The sequence below is a fragment of the Colobus angolensis genome, unplaced genomic scaffold, assembly GCF_000951035.1.
Source record: "Colobus angolensis palliatus isolate OR3802 unplaced genomic scaffold, Cang.pa_1.0 Scaffold283, whole genome shotgun sequence".
Taxonomy (NCBI): domain Eukaryota; kingdom Metazoa; phylum Chordata; class Mammalia; order Primates; family Cercopithecidae; genus Colobus; species Colobus angolensis.
Window position 1 is genome coordinate 1,528,449 of NW_012116077.1, and position 17,099 is coordinate 1,545,547.

Genomic DNA, 17,099 nt, shown 5'->3' on the forward strand with positions numbered 1-17,099 from the left:
GATACCCTTGTCACTGTGGTATCCATGCACGTCTCCTTATGCCGTTCTTAATCTCTAAGTAGAGACAATAACAAATCACAGTTCTCCCTAATGTGGTACAACTCTTCCAGCTGCAACCAAGAAAACATGAACTCTTCTCCAAAAGAGGGCACTAAAGCCCCACATTTTTCTTAAATCTTGTTCAATCTGCTGCTACCTAATTCATACTGTGCCTTTAATATCCTATATCTTAAATGTTGAAAAATAAAGTTAATAACACATCTTGTGCTAGGAGATCAGGGGATGTCAGGAGGTAAAAACCAAAAATATTTAGTATATATATACACACATATAAACGTATATATGACACATATAATATTAATATATATGCAAATGAATTCATATCAAAATAAGGAATTGATACTCTTTATTCTGAAACATAAACAGAAACAAGGACTTATGATAGTCTTTGTATTGGCCTATGGTCACGTAGTCACTTCTCCCACTACCCATTTCATAGTCCCTTTGTCCACAGCAAGCACCTTCCCTGGTGACAGACCTTTTCCTAATGGGGTGACTCAAACTTCCAATCTTGAGGTTCATGGCCATAAGCAGTCCTGATTGAATTAGGCTGTTTTAGTTTTCGTTGACTTTCATCACTGGACAAAGGAGTACTAAGAGGTGCTCTGTAGGATCTCCTGAATTTCAGACATATCCCTCCTTAACCCCAGGATGACTGAAGGGTTGGGCCTAAATCAACTTGCAGACTTGACTAGTTTATAGACCTAAAACCTCATGAATTAAGACAAGGCCTCTTGAGGAGGGACCTGTCTAGAATGAAAAAGTTTATACCATCACTCTTTCTCCCATTCTTACTCTAAGAAGTCCTGTAGCCCTTCACTAAGGTGAAAGTACATGCGGAAGAGAAATTATTAGATTTCTCAATGACTACAGGACTCCAGGTCTGAATTGAGATGAGTTTCTTGAAGACACAAACATCATGCTGATCCTTTTGAAAAATATGTGATTTGTTACTGAGCCTTGGGTGACATTCAGTGCTTGACTTTGGACGCCAAATTATAATGCTGCTTAGACATGCCTCTCTTATCCTAGGTACTTTCTGACTCACCAAGTTACAACAATGGGTATACATAGAAGCACCCCATTATTAAATGGAAGTGGTATGTACAAGATCAAGCATGTCCTGAAGGCGAAAGTAAGTTCCACGATGAAGCGGCCAAAATACGCATGGATCCTATTCCTGCTACACAACTTTCTCCATCTACGATTGGCAGAATACTAAAATGGTCCCCACGAATTTCACCCCCTGATTACATAGCATGACAAAAGCGATTTTGCAGATGTAATTAAGGTTACTAATCTGTTAACCTAAATATAGAGGAATTCTCCAGGTGGGCCTAACCTACACACATGAGTCTTTAAAAGCAGAGTCTTTTCTCCAGCTGGAACCACAAGAGGATGAGACAGTTACGAAGAATAAGAAGAATTTGACATGCTGAGGGACCTCATGGAAAGACCCGGCAAGCCCCTTTATGAGTTGAGAGTGAACCTCAGCTCACAGCCAGCCAGAATCAAGGATTTCAGTTCTGCACAGCAAGGAATTGGATTCTGCCAATAATCTGAATGAATTTGGAATTGCATTCCACCTCAAACTTTTTAGATGAGAACACTGCTTGCATACAATTTTGATTTTGGTCTTTTGAGACTCCAAGTAGAGAACCAAGTCAAGACCTCCCAGATTTCTGAACTGCAGAATGGTGAGATAATAAATAATAATTTGGTGTTGCTTTTAGCCATTTAATTTGGAGTAGTTTGTTACAGGGCAATAAAACGAATACATTCTCTCAATCTGTACCTATATCCCTGTGGGGAGTACACTATAACCAGTTGAATGAAGAAGCAGTACCTCAGGGCTAGCTTACCAAGAGGTGAATGATATGCAGGCACCACCCATATTAGTTTTCATACAGGAAAAAGAGAGAGTATAAATTGATTAAAATCTCATTTGTTGTATTTATAGTTAGGTTAAAATATAACATATAGGAGAAGACTCCGGGAATCACAGAGGAAAGTCCAGTGAAAATCCACGCCTTTAGTTTTAAAAAGTGGCAAATATTGCCAACATAAAGATTCTTGGAATTCTGGGAATTCAACAGTCCGAAGAATATTTATTCAAGAAAAATGGCTAAATCACACTACAAACCGTAAGCTTTGTGGTGTTTTAATTTGTTGTATTCCCCCACACCCCTCCTCCGCTCCATGTTAGCCTTTAAACTTACACCCTCACAACTCTGGTAGCTCTGAATACCAGCAAATTATCAGCCACTGTGGGGAGCTACTGGTTGGAGCTCCCCTAAAATCTCTATTTCCAGAAAATCACCACTATTAATACTAATATTATTATTATGCTTCAGACAGGATCTTGCTCTCTTTGCTAGGATGGATGGCAGTGGCGCAATTATGGCTCACTGCAGCCTCGACCTCCTGGGTTCAAGTGATACTTCTGCCTCAGCCTCCCGAGTAGCTGAAACTACAGGCATGAGCCACCTAATCACCACTATTTAGCATGTCACAAAACTCCCTGAGAAGCACCATTCTCAGAGCTTGTGTTTAATTAAACTGTCTGATAGCTGACTTTGTGTGAATACCCCATCCACTATCTTCAGGTGTAAGCTAGGAATTCCTGTAGGGCTGTGTTGCACAGAAGTGATGGCAGTGGGCAATTCTGTCCTGTTTTCGTTTCACAAGGCATGCATCTAAGATTTCTCCCCTAGGAATAATGTGAGCAGTGGATTTCTGATAGACCCACAGCTAGTATCATACTGAATGATAGAGACCTTTCTTAAATGCTTTTACATTTTTTTCATGAATGGGTTGTTGCATTTTTAACATGGTTTATGCTTTAAATGCGATGGTAACATACATTTCTCCTCCTCCTCTTCCTCCTTCTTCTTTTTTGTTAATATAGTGTGCCAGCCATGAACTTACTGGTTGTCAGGTACAAATTCACCCTATTGTTTTTGAGACAGGGCTTGGCTCTGTCGCCCAAAGTGGAGTACAGTGGCAGGATCTCAGCTCATGGCAACCTCTGCCTCCGAGGTTCAAGTGATCCTCCCACGTCAACTTTCCGAGTAGTTGGGGCCACAGATGCGGGCCACCACTCCCAGCCAATTTTCGTGTTTTTCTTTTTGTTTTTGGTTGATTGGCTGTTTTGTACAGCCAGGATCTATGTTACCCAGGCGATTTCATCCAGCTGTGTGAGAAAGTTCTGCGTTCCTCTCCTTATGTAGCTGTGCAGTTGTTACTGAAGGCCGACTGTAGAGGGCGCCAGAGTCAACTAATGGGAGGACTGTGATTCCTGGTTCTCCTGGCTGGTGCCAGCCGTCCTACAAAGTACAAGGCTTCACCTCCGGACTCTGGCGCCCCCAATATGTTCCCAGTGTTCAGCTGGGGCAGTACAAGTGGTGACCGGCAGCTTCCCTTCCATCCCCCTTGGGCTGTAAGGGATGGGTGCTTCTGGTGAGAAGTGTCCCATGCACATCATTCACAGGTGCCCTAGGGGGCACATTGCCCACAACTCTCAGGTTTCTAGAAAGTTCTGCCAGTGGTGGAATTTTCGCTGCCATTTTGTGAGGTGTCACAGCTGCTCCTCCGGCAAGGTAAGGACTTAGGGACTGTGCGTGGGAGTTTTTCCCTGGATGTTTTAATTTTGCCCTGAAAGTGTCTTTTCTGGGGTGCACTGTATCGGGTGTCAGGTGTGTGGTATGGCTCCCTGCATGATGTGGTTCCGCTCTGGAGACACCACCGCGGGTGCCTGTGTCAGCCGTGGGGGAGCGTTTTCCTTGGGCACCTTGTCTCGGATATGTTGTGGGGCCATGGGGCTTTTCTTGGGGGCTCCCTCTCGGTGATGTGAGGGACTTTTCCTGCTGAAATGACCTGAGCCCGGGTATGGGGACCCTGCCTTGGTTGCCTGTGTCAGACTCGGGTTCAAGGGTGTTTCTTCCCCATTGGGTCACAGCTCTGAGTGGGGACTCTGCCTTGGGGAATCTGTGCTCAGGAGCTGGGGTGGGGCTGGCTGTTCTCCGGATGCATGACCATCGCCCTGTGGGGTTACTCTCCGACGGGGCTTTATCTCAGCCCGCGAGGGAGTCTTCCTTGGGTGCTGATGTCGGCCGTGGGGCGCATTTGTCCTTGGATGTCGCTCGTTCTCAACTAGGATGTGTTCGCTTTTCTTTGGATCTGTTTATCCCTGATGTGGACGCTTACCGGATGCTTTCTCTTGGTGCTGGCTTTTAAAATAATATTATCTGTGGGTTCTCTCTCCCGGTGCCACGGGACGGTGGGGTGCAGTTCTTTGGATTCTCTAAGCCTATGGTGGGACTCGGGAAGCTCTGTGTCAGCCATGAGGGAGGCCACCTGACCTTGGGAGTTCTGTCTCCCTATAGGATGGGGTGCTTTTTCTCGGTTGGTTGATCTCAGTCCCGAAGGAACTCTTCGGGGTTCTGTCTGACCTTTGAGCCATAGCCTTGGGTGTCTATGTGGAAATCGGGGTCCAGAAATATTTGAAGGTTCCAGCTGTGCCACTTTCGCTCAATCCCTGTACAGTTACTCTTTCATTCCAGCCACTCTAATGGGTGTGCTGTGATCTCTCTTTATGTCTACACTTGCATTTCTCTGCTGATTAATAAGATTGGGCACTATTTTTTAAAAAAATTGTTTTTATTTATTGATTTTTGTCTTTTGAGACGGGGTGTCACTCTGTCGCCCAGGCTGGAGTGCAGTGGCATGATCTCGGCTCACTGCACGTGATCCCGGGACTCAAATGATTGTCTTCCCTCAGTCTCCTCAGTAGCTGGGACTACAAGTGCACGCCACCAAGCCCGGCTAATCTTTTGTGTTTTTGGTAGAGACGGGGTTTCACCAAGTTGCCCAGGCTGTTCTCCAACTCCCGGGCTCAAGTGATCCACCCTCTTGGTCTCCCAAAGTCCTGGGATCACAGGCGTGAGCCACCTCACCCAGCTGTTTATTGATTTTTTTTTTTGATTACCTTTTTATGTATTTATTGGTCATTTAACTACAGCTTTTCGGAAGTTCCTTTTCAGGTCTTTTCTCCCAAGTTTTATGCAGATGTTTGTATTTTAAAAATGGATTTGTGGTTTACATATATTCTGGATTTCAGTTATACACAGGCATATATGTACATATATTCAAATATGTATACAATTTTAGTATCTTCTACAAATCTGTTTTGCTTTTACACAATCTTAATAATGTGTTGTAGATGAACAGATTCTCTTAATTTTATTAATCAGTGCATTATTTATGCCTGGTCCTTTTCATTATTTTAAGAAACATCTTTGCCTCACCCAATGCCATGATGATAATATTCTAAGTATTCTTCTAGATCTCCCATTCATCTCAAATGAATTTTCATGGAATGGAGTAAAGTCAGAGACCAGGTATATTTGAGGTGTTTATTAGCTATTTGAGTATGACTCTTATGAAGTGCATATTCAGCTTTCCCCCTAGATTTTATTGAGATGTTTGCTTTTTAAAAATTGATTTATAGTTCTGGATATATTCTGGATTCCACTCAGTTGTCAGATGTATATACAGATGTATATATATGTTTGTGTGTGCAATTAATATATAATTATATGTGTAACCTGTACATACATACTGTGTAATATACAATCTACAAATATACTTCATTTTTTCATTGTCTTAACAGTGTCTTTTGAGGAACAGAAGTTTTCCATTTAATTATGTGTAATTCAACGATTCATTCTTATTTATTTATTTAATTATTTATTTATTTTTGAGATAGAGTTTTGCCTCTGTTGCCCATGCTGGAGTGCAGTGGAGCGATCTCAGCTCACTGCAACCTCTGCCTCCCATGTTCAAGCGATTGTCCTGCCCCAGCTTCCCGATGAGCTGGGATTACAGGCGCCCACCACCATGCCCAGCTCGTTTTGTATTTTTAGTAGAGACGGGCTTTCTCCACGTCGATCAGACTGGTCTCAGACTCCTGACCTCAAGTGACCTGCCCACCTCAGCCTCCCAAAGTGCTGGGATTATAGGTGTGAGCCACTGCGCCCGGCAAACAATTCATTCTTTATGGTTAATGCCTTTTTATTCTCGTTAAAAACATCTTTGCCTATTTTATACTTGTGAAGATAATATCTTAAGTGTTTACTAGTTTGTCTATCCATCTTCAGTAAAGTTTTTGGAGTGGGGTGAGGTAAGATTCAAGGTTTGCGTTATCCCTGCATTTATCACATTTATCAAGTGCATTTATTAGAAGTACTGTCCTTTCCACAGTGATTTCCAGGAGCTCTCCTGTGGTAAATCTAGCTATTTTGTATTTCCAGATTGTTTCTGGCCTCTGTGTCCTCTTCCTTTAGTGTATTTGCCTGTCAGTGCTCCAATATCGCACTGTTTTAATTATTCTACCTTTATAGTAAATCTCATATTTAATAGTGTATATCTACCAACTAACTTCTATTTCTTTCTTTTTGTTTTTTTTTCAGATGGAGTTTTGCTTCTATTGCCCAGGCTGGAGTGCAATGGCGTGATCTCGACTCACTGCAAATTTGGCCTCCTAGGTTCAAGCGAGTAGCTGGGATTACAGGCGCCTGCCACTGTGCCTGACTAATTTTTATATTTTTAGTAGAGATGGGGTTTCTCCATGTTGGCCAGGCTGGTCTTGAACTCCTGACCTTGTGATCCGCCTGCCTCGGCCCCCCAAAATGCTGGGATTGCAGGTGTTAGCCACCGCGCCCGACCACTTCTATATCTTAAAGATTGTCTAGTGTTTTTCCAAATCTTAAATGTCCATATACTTTAAAAAAAATTATCAGCTTGTCAGCTTTCAGATTTTTTTGTTACATGGTGGAATTTTAAATTAGATTGCTATTATAATTCTGGGAGAATTAACAATAAAACCTCTTAATAATGTACTCCATTCCATGGAAAGAATGTTTTTTCTCCATTTACTGTAGTCTTGAATTTCCCTCAGTGATGTTTTGTAATTTTTATGTAGTGCTCTAGCACATCTTGATTCGATTTATTCCTAAATATTTTATGTTTTTGGTACTATTATTAATGACATATGAAATTGCATATTCTAACTATTCTTGGTGTTAATTATAAAGAAATACCAGTGGTTTTTATAATATCTGGTAACTTGACTCAATTTGCTTATTAACCATAAAGATTTTACTCATTTACATTTTCTAGGGACAGAACAATATCATCTCTGAATAATGACAGTTTTATTTCTTTCCAAATTTTAAACCTTTTATATTTTCCTGATGCCTCTGCCACCCCAATGTCCGTGAAGAGAAGATGCAAAATGGCCAACCAGTACCTGATAACGTCTTGTCAATAGTTCTACCAGGGATTATTAATATGGAAGCAGATGGTATTTCTTCCCTAAGTACCAAGGATCTGTGTATGTTTGCTTGTAAGTTGAATTGTCCTACTTGGTTTTCACATGCATACATAGTGTCATCAAGGGAAGAAGGTGGGTTGGTTGTACTTTCTTTCGTGAGCTCAATTTGAGTGGTCTCAGATCGCCACCTGGCACATCCTCTCCTTCTTTATGAAATAATTTCTTAGAACTTGAGCATCAGAGGGATATACCTGTGTGGGGTTGACATAATGCACTTACCTCAGAGCTCAAACTCTTTATTTGATTTCCAGATTATACAGTCACTCACAATGGCTGTGAAGAGAAGATAAATAATGGCCAACCAGCACCTGATAACTTCTTGTCAGCCATTACACCAGGGCTTATTAATCTGTCAGGAGCTGATATTCCACCCATGAGTACCAGGGATCAGTGTATGTTTGTTTACTAGTAGTTTCTACTTGGTTTCCATATGTATGCAGTGTCATAAGTCAAAGAAGGTGGTTTTATCATATTATCTTTCGTGATCTCAGTTTGAGGGGTCACAGATTGCCACCTGGGGTATCCTTCTGCATTATGAGATAATGTCCTGAAAACTGAGCATGAGAGGGATACACCTGTGTTGTTCACATAATGCGCTTACCCCACAGCTTGACCTCTTGTTTTGGTTTCTAGATGCTACTGTCACTCACAGTGTCCATGAAGAGAAGATGGAAGATGGCCAACCAGCACCTGATAACGTCTTGTCAGCTATTCCACCAGGGTTTATCAATATGGCAGGAGCTGGTATTCCAGCCATGAGTACCAATGATCTGTGTATGTTCACTTATGAGTTGGATTGTCCTCCTTGGTTTCCATATGCATGCATAGTGTCATGAAGGGGAGAAGGTGGTTTTGTTGTATTATCTTTTGTGAGCTCAACTTAAGGGTTTTTCAGATCACCACCTGGCATGTCCTCCTGCTTTGTGGAATAATTTCCTAGAAATTGAGCATCAGAGGAATATACCGGTGGGGATAACATAATGCACTTTCCTCACAGCTCAACCTCTTCATTAGATTTGCAGATGCTACCATCAGTCACAATGTCGGTGAAAAGACTATAAAAACAGCCAATCAACACCTGGTACCTTGCGGTCCACTGTTCCACCAGGGCTTACTAATTTGGCAGGAGCTGGTATTCCGGCCATGAATCCCAGGGATCTGTGTATATCTGTTTACTAGTTGTACTGTCCTACTTGGTTTCCATATGAATGCGTAGTGTCATAAAGGGAAGAAGGTAGTTTTGTGGTATTATCTTTCGTGAGCTCAATTTGAGGTGTCTCAGATCATCACCTGGCATATCCTCTCCTGTTTTATGAAATAATTTCCTAGAAACATAACATCAGAGGGATATACCTGTCAGGCTGACATAATTCACTTACCTCACAGCTCAACGTGCTCATTTGGTTTCCAGATGCTACCATCACTCACAATGCCCGTGAAGAGAAGATGCAAAAAGGCCAACCAGCACCTCATAACTTCTTGTCAGCTGTTGCATCAGGGCTTATTATTATGGCAGGAGCTGGTATTACAGCTATGAGTACCATGGATCTGTACATGTTGGCTTTTAAGTGGTATTGTCCTAATTTTTTTCCATATGCATTCATAGTGTCACCAAGGGAAGAAGGGGGCTTTATGATATTATCGTTTCTCCCCTTAATTTTAGGGCTACCTGATTGCCACCTGGTATATCCTAGTTCTTTAAGGGATAATTTCCTAGAAACTGAGCATCAGTGGGATATACCTGTGGGGTTGTCACTATGGATTTACCTCACAGTTCAATCTCTTCATTTTATTTCCAGATGCCACCGCCACTCACAATGTCCATGAGGAGAAGATGAAAAATGGCCAACAAGCATCTGATAACTCCTTGTCAACAGTTCCACCAGGGCGTATTAATCTGTCAGGAGCTGGTATTTCATCCAGGAGTACCAGGGATCTGTGCATGTTCGTGTATTGGTTGTACTGTCAAACTTGGCCTCTATATGCATGCATAGTGTCATGCAGGGGAGAAGGCAGTTTTGTTGTATTGTATTTCTTGAGCTCAGGTTGAGGGGTCTCGGATTGCCACCTGGCATATCCTCCTGCTTTATGAGATAAGTTCCTAGAAACTGAGCATTGGAGGGATATACCTGTGGGGGCGACATAATGCACTTACCTCACAGCTTAACTTTTTCATCTGGATTCCAGATGCTACTGTCATTCACGACGTCCAGGAGGAGGAGATGGAAAATGGTCAAACTCCTCCTGATGGCTTCCTGTCAAATTCCGCTCCAACAGAGCTTATAAATATGACAGGAAGTCGTATGCCACACAACACATTGGATTCTTTCTCTTACGACTTCACTAGTCTCAGCAAAGATGAGCTGCTTTACAAACCTGATAGTAATGAATTTGTGGTAGACATCAAAAACTACAGTGTCTCTGCAGGTGACCCACCAGTCACAGGAATGCCTTCAGTGGAAACTGTGCCAAATACACCACAAATATCTCCTGCCATGGCAAAGAAAATTAATGACGACATAAAATATCAATTAATGAAGAAGTTCAAAGGTTGGGCGAAGTAAGTAGTGCGTGAGTGTCGAGTGTCTATCAATGAAAGCATGAGAAGTCTCTCATTCTATGATTTAGAACAGAATTTAGCTGCCTCTTGAGCTCATTGTTTGGCTGAATTGGATCTGTATATAATTTAAGCATGGCTTCTCTTTAATTTCACTGAAAATTTCTCATACATCTGATTAAGTGTTTTGTTTTCCTTTGTTAGTTTTCACAATGGATTCCTTAGTAATATACAGGTGTTGTGATTTAAGCATTCAAAACACAAACACTATATAACATTGTAGCCCATGAAAAATGTATACTGTGGTAGCGGATGCACTAAGAGTGAGGTATATTTCATTTTCATAATTGGAGAAATACTAATGTTTTTAAATATCTTCCGATTATGAAAGAATTTTCATTTTGCTTGAAGAAGTACAAGGATCTATGAAAGTCAAGGGACAATTTGTTCAATTTGCCATCAAGGAAGCAGCAAGGTGAGTACAAAAAGGAACTCTTCTATTGTTTTAAGTGCTTGTGCCCAATTTGGGACAGGGGCAGGAGCAAATCATGCCTTGTTCTTCCTAATCCCTCGCCTTCAATCATAGTTCATTCTATTTCCACAGGCATTTACGTTGATATTATCTTATTCTAACACTTTCTTCCAATGCCATGGAGCCTTCGAAATTTATCATAATCTGGAAGTATGCATGGGCCCTCAGTTGACTCACTTTGTATTTTTCTAGTTTGTATCTTTCCGTGAGGATGCATTTTCGATTTGCCTGTAGATTATAAACACTATTTTGTATCCACTACTTGCTCTTACATCTCATAGATGCTGTAGGTATCCTCTGGTTAATGGAATAATATCTCTTTAATTTCAGGTTTAAAAAAGTCTTAATTCAGCAACTCGAGGAGATGCTTAAAGAAATAGATTCCCACTGGCATCTCAGAAAAGTTAAGCACATGAGAAAAAAATAATTGCCCTTGTGCAAAGACTAAAGAGAAACAAGGACACACGCTGTAGGATGGAACAAGTGATTGCTGAAGCTCCCTATAATTTTGAAGTGAAGAGAATTATTTTCCAGAAACTAAGAAAAAAAAGAGGGAGCTTTTAAAGTTTCATAAATCTCTGTTAGTAGATGCTGTACTTTTGTTGTTCGTTGCTTTGTTCTTCTGCTTGAGGAGGGGGATGAGTTAATAACTTACCAAGGTGTTTAGTATTACAGTCCTGATTTCTGCAGCAGCTCACATTGTGGTAGCTGGTATATGTAACTGCCTTCTTTCACTACCCATTTCTCATTCCCTTTGCCCTGAGATAGCATGTCAGCTGGTCATGGTGCCTGGCCTGGCAGGATGACTCAAACTTTCATTACTGAACAGTCTGGACCATTAGATATCCTGCCCGGACAGTGTTGCTGTAGTTTTTCATTAAGTGTAATCAAAAAACATGGGAGGACTAAGAAGCTATCTAGACAGAGGAGACATACTCCTTTTTAGCCCCTGGTGTAGTTCAATTAATCCCCCTTTGATCATCAGGTTCATCACCACCAGGCAGTAGATGATCCCCTCCTTTACCTCTAGATGGAAAGTGATGAAGAGACTAAAGTGGCCAGGAGGCAGTATCAATTTCTTTTCAACAGAATCACTGTTGTGTCCCTTGGCGAAAGCATTTCTTCCTTTCTAACTAAGGCTTCAAGTTCAGCAGAGCCTAAATTCGGAATGATAGGAAGCATTTTTGCTGTTGGACCACGGGTGTGAATAGTGAGTAGAGATACTCCCGTTTATAGTCCTTGATTCTAGGACCCATGAATCCTGACTACGGGAGAGAAAGCAAACTATGCTGGATGCAGATAAACAGCAAACACTGCTTCCTAAAAGTAATTTCTCAGACCTGCAAGGTATTGCCACCTAGCTAGCACTGTAACTGAGTTCCACAAGGTCATTCCACTGTTCTGTTGATCCAGTCACTTTAAGATAATGGGGGACACTTTGCGGGGCTGAGTTGGTGTTCAAGACCAGCGTGGGAAACATTGCACCATCCATGAAAAAAAGATCATGGGGGGATAGGAGAATATAAAGAATAAGACCAGTGATTTCCCATGAGCATGGGCCCATTGCTGCACTTTATTTTCTGTAAAGAAAGTGGCTTGTTTGGAGGTGATGCTGTGTGGAATACCATGATGGTAAATAAGGTATTTTTCTAAGTGCACTAGTGTTGATTTTCTCAAAGTACTGTGTGTGGGAAGGAAGATCCATATTCAGAATAAGTGTCTATTTGTGTAAGAACATAGCCCTGTCCCTTTCATAATGGAAGTGATCCAGTGTAATCACCTGCCATATGGTAGCTGGCTGATAACTCTGGAGACAGGTGCCATATAAGAGGCTCAGTGTTGCTCTCTGTTTCTGGCAGATTGTACGCTCAGCAATGACTATGTTGCAGAATTTTGCTCATTAGTTCAGCTAAAACTGAATTCTTGTCACGTGACCTGGAAAGATTACGTTCGCGGACACGTTGAAGGGTGAGGAGTGGAATTTATTGGGTGAAAAGGAAAAAAACTCTCAGCAAAGTGAGAAGGAGTCCTACTAGCAGGCCCCCACCTCACAGATTGATTTCAGGCCACCACACAGGAAGTGAAGAGACCAGGCTCCCCACAGCCACCCCTGCCCATGGCACAAACTAAAGAAATAAATAAAAGTTTTTAAAAGGGGGCTAAATAAATAAATAATCAGTTGGGAAATGGCGAGCAAGCAGTGGCAGTTCTCATTCTGGGTTGTGGGTTTCATTCGGGACCAGCAGTCCGATTTTTCAAACTTCATGCCATTTTAGGCTTGAAGGCGAGATTTCTCCAGGGACCCTTGGCTGTTCATGGCTCTATCAACTGTAGCCAGGTTGGCCTTGGTGAGTTGAAGTCCATGTTACTGAAGCATAACCTCTATCCCTGTCACCTTGGCCACTTTGTGAGCTCATTTGGTTATGACACAAGTGTTAGGGAAAGAGGCTGATTAATGTCTAGATTATAGGTATCTTATCTATCAGATTATTACAATTCTCTGCTGAGGTTGTCCTTTGCCGAGAACTCTCATGAGCCCCAAATATCTTCACATTGAATGTTCACTTGGACAGGTCTCTCCACATATTCTTCCCCAGACCTCCTTGTCATAAGTTTTCAATCTTGTGTCCTCAAAGTCCCTGATCTTTCAGCCAATAAATGAGACACCGCCTATACATGGATACATACTTATAGGTCTGGCCATCTCTCCTCCACACAGGTGCACTACTTAAAGTTTTTTTTCTCTGGGAGGATTTTCCTTTACCACTGTCCTTCAGGGCTATCCCAGTTGGGCCTGTAGTAATGCAGCTGTCCACTTCTGGCTTGTGTGGTAGGCAGGCATTATGGATGGACTGAATATTTGTGTCCTCTGATAATTCATATGATGAAATCCTAAATTCCAGTGGAATGATATCTGGAGGTGGACCCAAATTACCTTTGGGATGTAATTAAGTCTAGATGTGGTCATGATATTTGGGTCCCTATGGTGAGATTAGTGCCCTTATAATTAGATAAAAGAGAATTTATTCTTCCATGCCTCTTCAACGTGAGGATACAGCAAGATGGCTGACTCAAAGCCAGGAAGAGGACCCTCACCAGAATTTGAGCATGCTGGCACCCTGATCTTGGATTTCCGGCTTCCAGAACCGTGAGAAAGAAATGTCTGGTGATGAAGCCACCCAGTCTGTGGTATTCTGTGATAGCAGCTCGAGCTGACTGAGACAGCTATAGTCTGATTTCCCAGACTCCCATCTCCTGTATACTCGATCAAGCACTAATCCAAATACTGCTATGGTGGGATTTTGCTGGCTAACTAAGGTCTCAAGTCGGTTGACCTTGAGACATGGACGTGGTGTGGGTGTGTCTGACCCTCTCAGGGGAATTCTTGAAAAGCAGAGTATTTGGTCTTGACTTACAGAAGTGTGGATAATAAATATGTGTTGTTTTAGGCTGCTCAATTTGGGGTAATTTGTTATGTGGCAATAGAAAACTAATACAGGTTCTGCCAACCCATTGTAAAGAAAAACCAGTAAGGAAGCCAGGCCTAGGGATTTTTGTTTGTTTGTTTGTTTGTTTTGAGACAACTCTGTTCATAAGGAAGCCCCCCTTGGAGCCACAGGCATGGGTTCAGAGAGATTTTTGTTGTACTAGGCCCCACTCAAAACAAGCAGATTTTCCAGTCATTAGCAGATAAGTCACAGATGCACACCCCAATGAGGTACATGATACCACCAACAGAACCTAAGGAGACCCACTATTTTTTGTGTCTGCTTTGAGTGGTAGGAAGGGTGAGATGTACCAACTTGCTGTTCACCTGATAAGTGCTATGTTGACATGCCTCTAAGCACTTGACCACTAAATATTGAACTATGACAAAAGGCCCCTGATATTTTTGTGTGAATTGATACTTCCGTTGTCATTTCAGTATGTTACTGGTGTGTCTAGAGCAGTTGCTAGGTCCTGCCCAATCAGCATAATGTCATCAATGGAAAGAAATGGTGTCATGTGGTGGGAGGGAAAGGTTATTAAGATCCTTAAGGACTAGTTTGGGATGTAAGTTTATGATGCAGGATATTTTCTTGATCCCTTCACAGGACTGGTGACAGTGGTGCCCCGTTTACTCAGCCTGCCATGCTCAACCCCTCATGGGAGGGAGCTTGTAGGCAAGTAAGTGTGAGAACTGGCCAACTGCTTTGGCACTGGCAGGAGCAAACTCCATAAAGGCATGGTGGCAGCATCCAGGTAAGAAAGCCTGTGACCCCAAGGCCCCAGAGGGTGTGTTACAATGCTCCCTTTAGCTCTACCACCCACAGACAGCAGTGTGCTATCAGCTCAGTAGGACCTTTGCCTCTTTACGTGGGGAGGCTGTTCTCTGTCAGCAAGGGCAAAGGGCCAGTATGGCAGCCTTTTTAGGAACCCACACTTGGTGGGTCCCAAATTCTTGTCCAGTGGCCAGGAAGAACGAGGTCATGCAGATGAATCGAAGAATGGTGAACACAGAGATTTTTATTGAGCGATGAAAGTGGCTCTCAACAGAGAGGGAGCTGACAAGGGGATGGAAAGGGCAGGTTGCTGTCCTCTGAACGCAAGTTGCCTCTCTGCCTCTATCCTTCAAAGTCAAATTGCCTCTCCTCAACATTCAGCCATTGTCTCTGAAGTCAAGTCACCTCTCTCAGAGGTCCATATGCTTCTCCTATCTACTGGCTGACTCTGGGGTCTTTGTAGGCAGGGGATGGGGGGAGCGGGACAGGTCTTAGGTAGTTTTGGAAAAGGCAATATTCAATTGTTAAAAAGACATTATTCAGAAAGAACCAATTGGCAGAGAACAGCCAAGCAGAGTTAGAAGTTCTCACATCAGGCTTTTCAGCTTGACGGTGGTATTCCACCAGGGACGCACCTTTGTCTGCCTAGAGTTTCTCTGCCTCCTGCCTTTATCACTTAGAGAGTTGATATAAGACTGAGGTAGGAAGGAAAGGGGGTTGTGCTGGCCTTGCCACTTGAAAGCAAATAGTTCCTCATGATCTTTAAAAAACCTGTATAAAGAAGAAGGCATTCACATGATCTCACACACACACACACACACACACACACACACACGTGTGTGTATATATTCATATATAATGTTAAATATCAAATGCTAAAAATCTATTGATCTATGTAAAAGGGAGTTGTTTCATAGAATTGGTCTGATACAATATTTTTACATGATTATTCTGTCTGTATAAGGCTGTTACCTCACGTATAATACTGGATAAGGGGGTAAACATTTCTGAACTTGCCAAATCATATTTTGTGCTGGAAGAATAGAGTGGAGGCACCCAGTGAGGGTGTGTTTGCCAGAATACTGCCCTCAGTAAGCAGAGAGGCTCTCACCCCAAATACTTGAGGCTCCTGGGTCTGGGCAAGGAGCAGCCCTGTGCAGCAGGCAGGCTGGGCATTTGGCTTCTTAGACTCTGTTCCAGCCCTAGCTGCCTATGACCTGGGATTTGTCTTTCCCTTCTTGGGGCCTCATTTGTAATATCTCTGGAAAAGGGCAATCCCGGGATAACTGATATCTGACGTTCCTTGTGGCCTTGACAGTTGTGTCTGGGGAGATTGCTTTCCCTGGCCACAAGAGCGGTGTGTTTCTGTAATTCCTTTATTCTAAAGACTTTTGAAAGTCACTTTGTTGGAATACCAAACATTTCCCTCAGACACTCGTTATGTTTTCTTCATTCAACAAATGTTCCTTGAGGGTTCTCTAGTGCTGGTTTTCTGCTAGACGTTGTGGAAATTATAGTAAAAAGGTCACATGATTGGCATTTCACCATCTGACACATCAGGGTGCCTCTGGTTGCAATGAGGAGAGAATCTGCCCGCCTCTAGTAGTGGCCAAGGACATCACATAGTGAGCAGTCCACAGGGAAGCAGGTAGGGGAGGGCCAGGACCAGATTCAGACGAATGACTCAAAATTTTAGGGGACAGCAAGGCACTTGGTAATCAGGATGAATAGTAGTTTACCATAATTTTTTTAAAATCAAAATTAATACAAAACATCCACGAGGAACCAAATATCAAAATTTAAAATAGACGCAGGATTTGCCCTTGAACATGCAGAGCCCTACACGTCATGCACATAGAGGAGACACGTGGGTGCCACAGGCCTGTGACTTAAAGATATCTCACCCGCAATTTTCTGTGAAGGCCACTGCTTCCTTCTTAGCGAAGTTGGCAATTGTTCCCTTTCTATGTTCATGCAATCCATAGTGCCACAGGGTGAAAAAAAGAAATAGTTTGATTTAATTACAAATATGTCTGTGCAATTTTTGAAAATATTCTTAAGAACATTCAAGTAGGTCATGCAAATTTTATTCATGAAAAAATCTGACTTTTCAGAAATGGAATTTCACCAAGTATCAAACATTTTCTGAAAAAGTGTTCTTTACCAGGAAAATAGCAATTATCAAGAAACTTTTATATTTTATTCACTTAAGACAGCTACAAATATTATACCAGTGTTCACTTCAATTTAAAAAAATTAATTTTCAAGAATTTTTAAAAATCAAATTTGTCCAGA

General features: G+C 42.1%; 1 protein-coding gene across 1 annotated transcript; it reads left to right on the top strand.

The window, feature by feature from the left end:
- Positions 1 to 4,086: 4,086 nt before the first annotated feature.
- On the top strand, positions 4,087 to 10,969 carry LOC105516545 (sarcoma antigen 1-like). Its single transcript, XM_011948801.1, has 9 exons — positions 4,087 to 4,282; positions 7,325 to 7,453; positions 7,705 to 7,845; positions 8,087 to 8,227; positions 8,865 to 9,009; positions 9,257 to 9,393; positions 9,641 to 10,013; positions 10,402 to 10,485; positions 10,873 to 10,969. Exons 1-9 carry the CDS (start codon positions 4,087 to 4,089, stop codon positions 10,967 to 10,969), a joined length of 1,443 nt encoding a protein of 480 aa, XP_011804191.1.
- The last annotated feature ends 6,130 nt before the right edge of the window (positions 10,970 to 17,099 follow it).

Coding starts and splice junctions, on each gene's coding strand:
- LOC105516545 (XM_011948801.1), top strand. CDS start 4,087: ATGCATGACCATCGCCCTGTGGGGTTACTCTCCGACGGGGCTTTATCT. Junction 9,010..9,256: donor AGTACCATGGATCTGTACAT/GTTGGCTTTTAA, acceptor ATTTCCAGATGC/CACCGCCACTCACAATGTCC. Junction 10,486..10,872: donor GCCATCAAGGAAGCAGCAAG/GTGAGTACAAAA, acceptor CTTTAATTTCAG/GTTTAAAAAAGTCTTAATTC.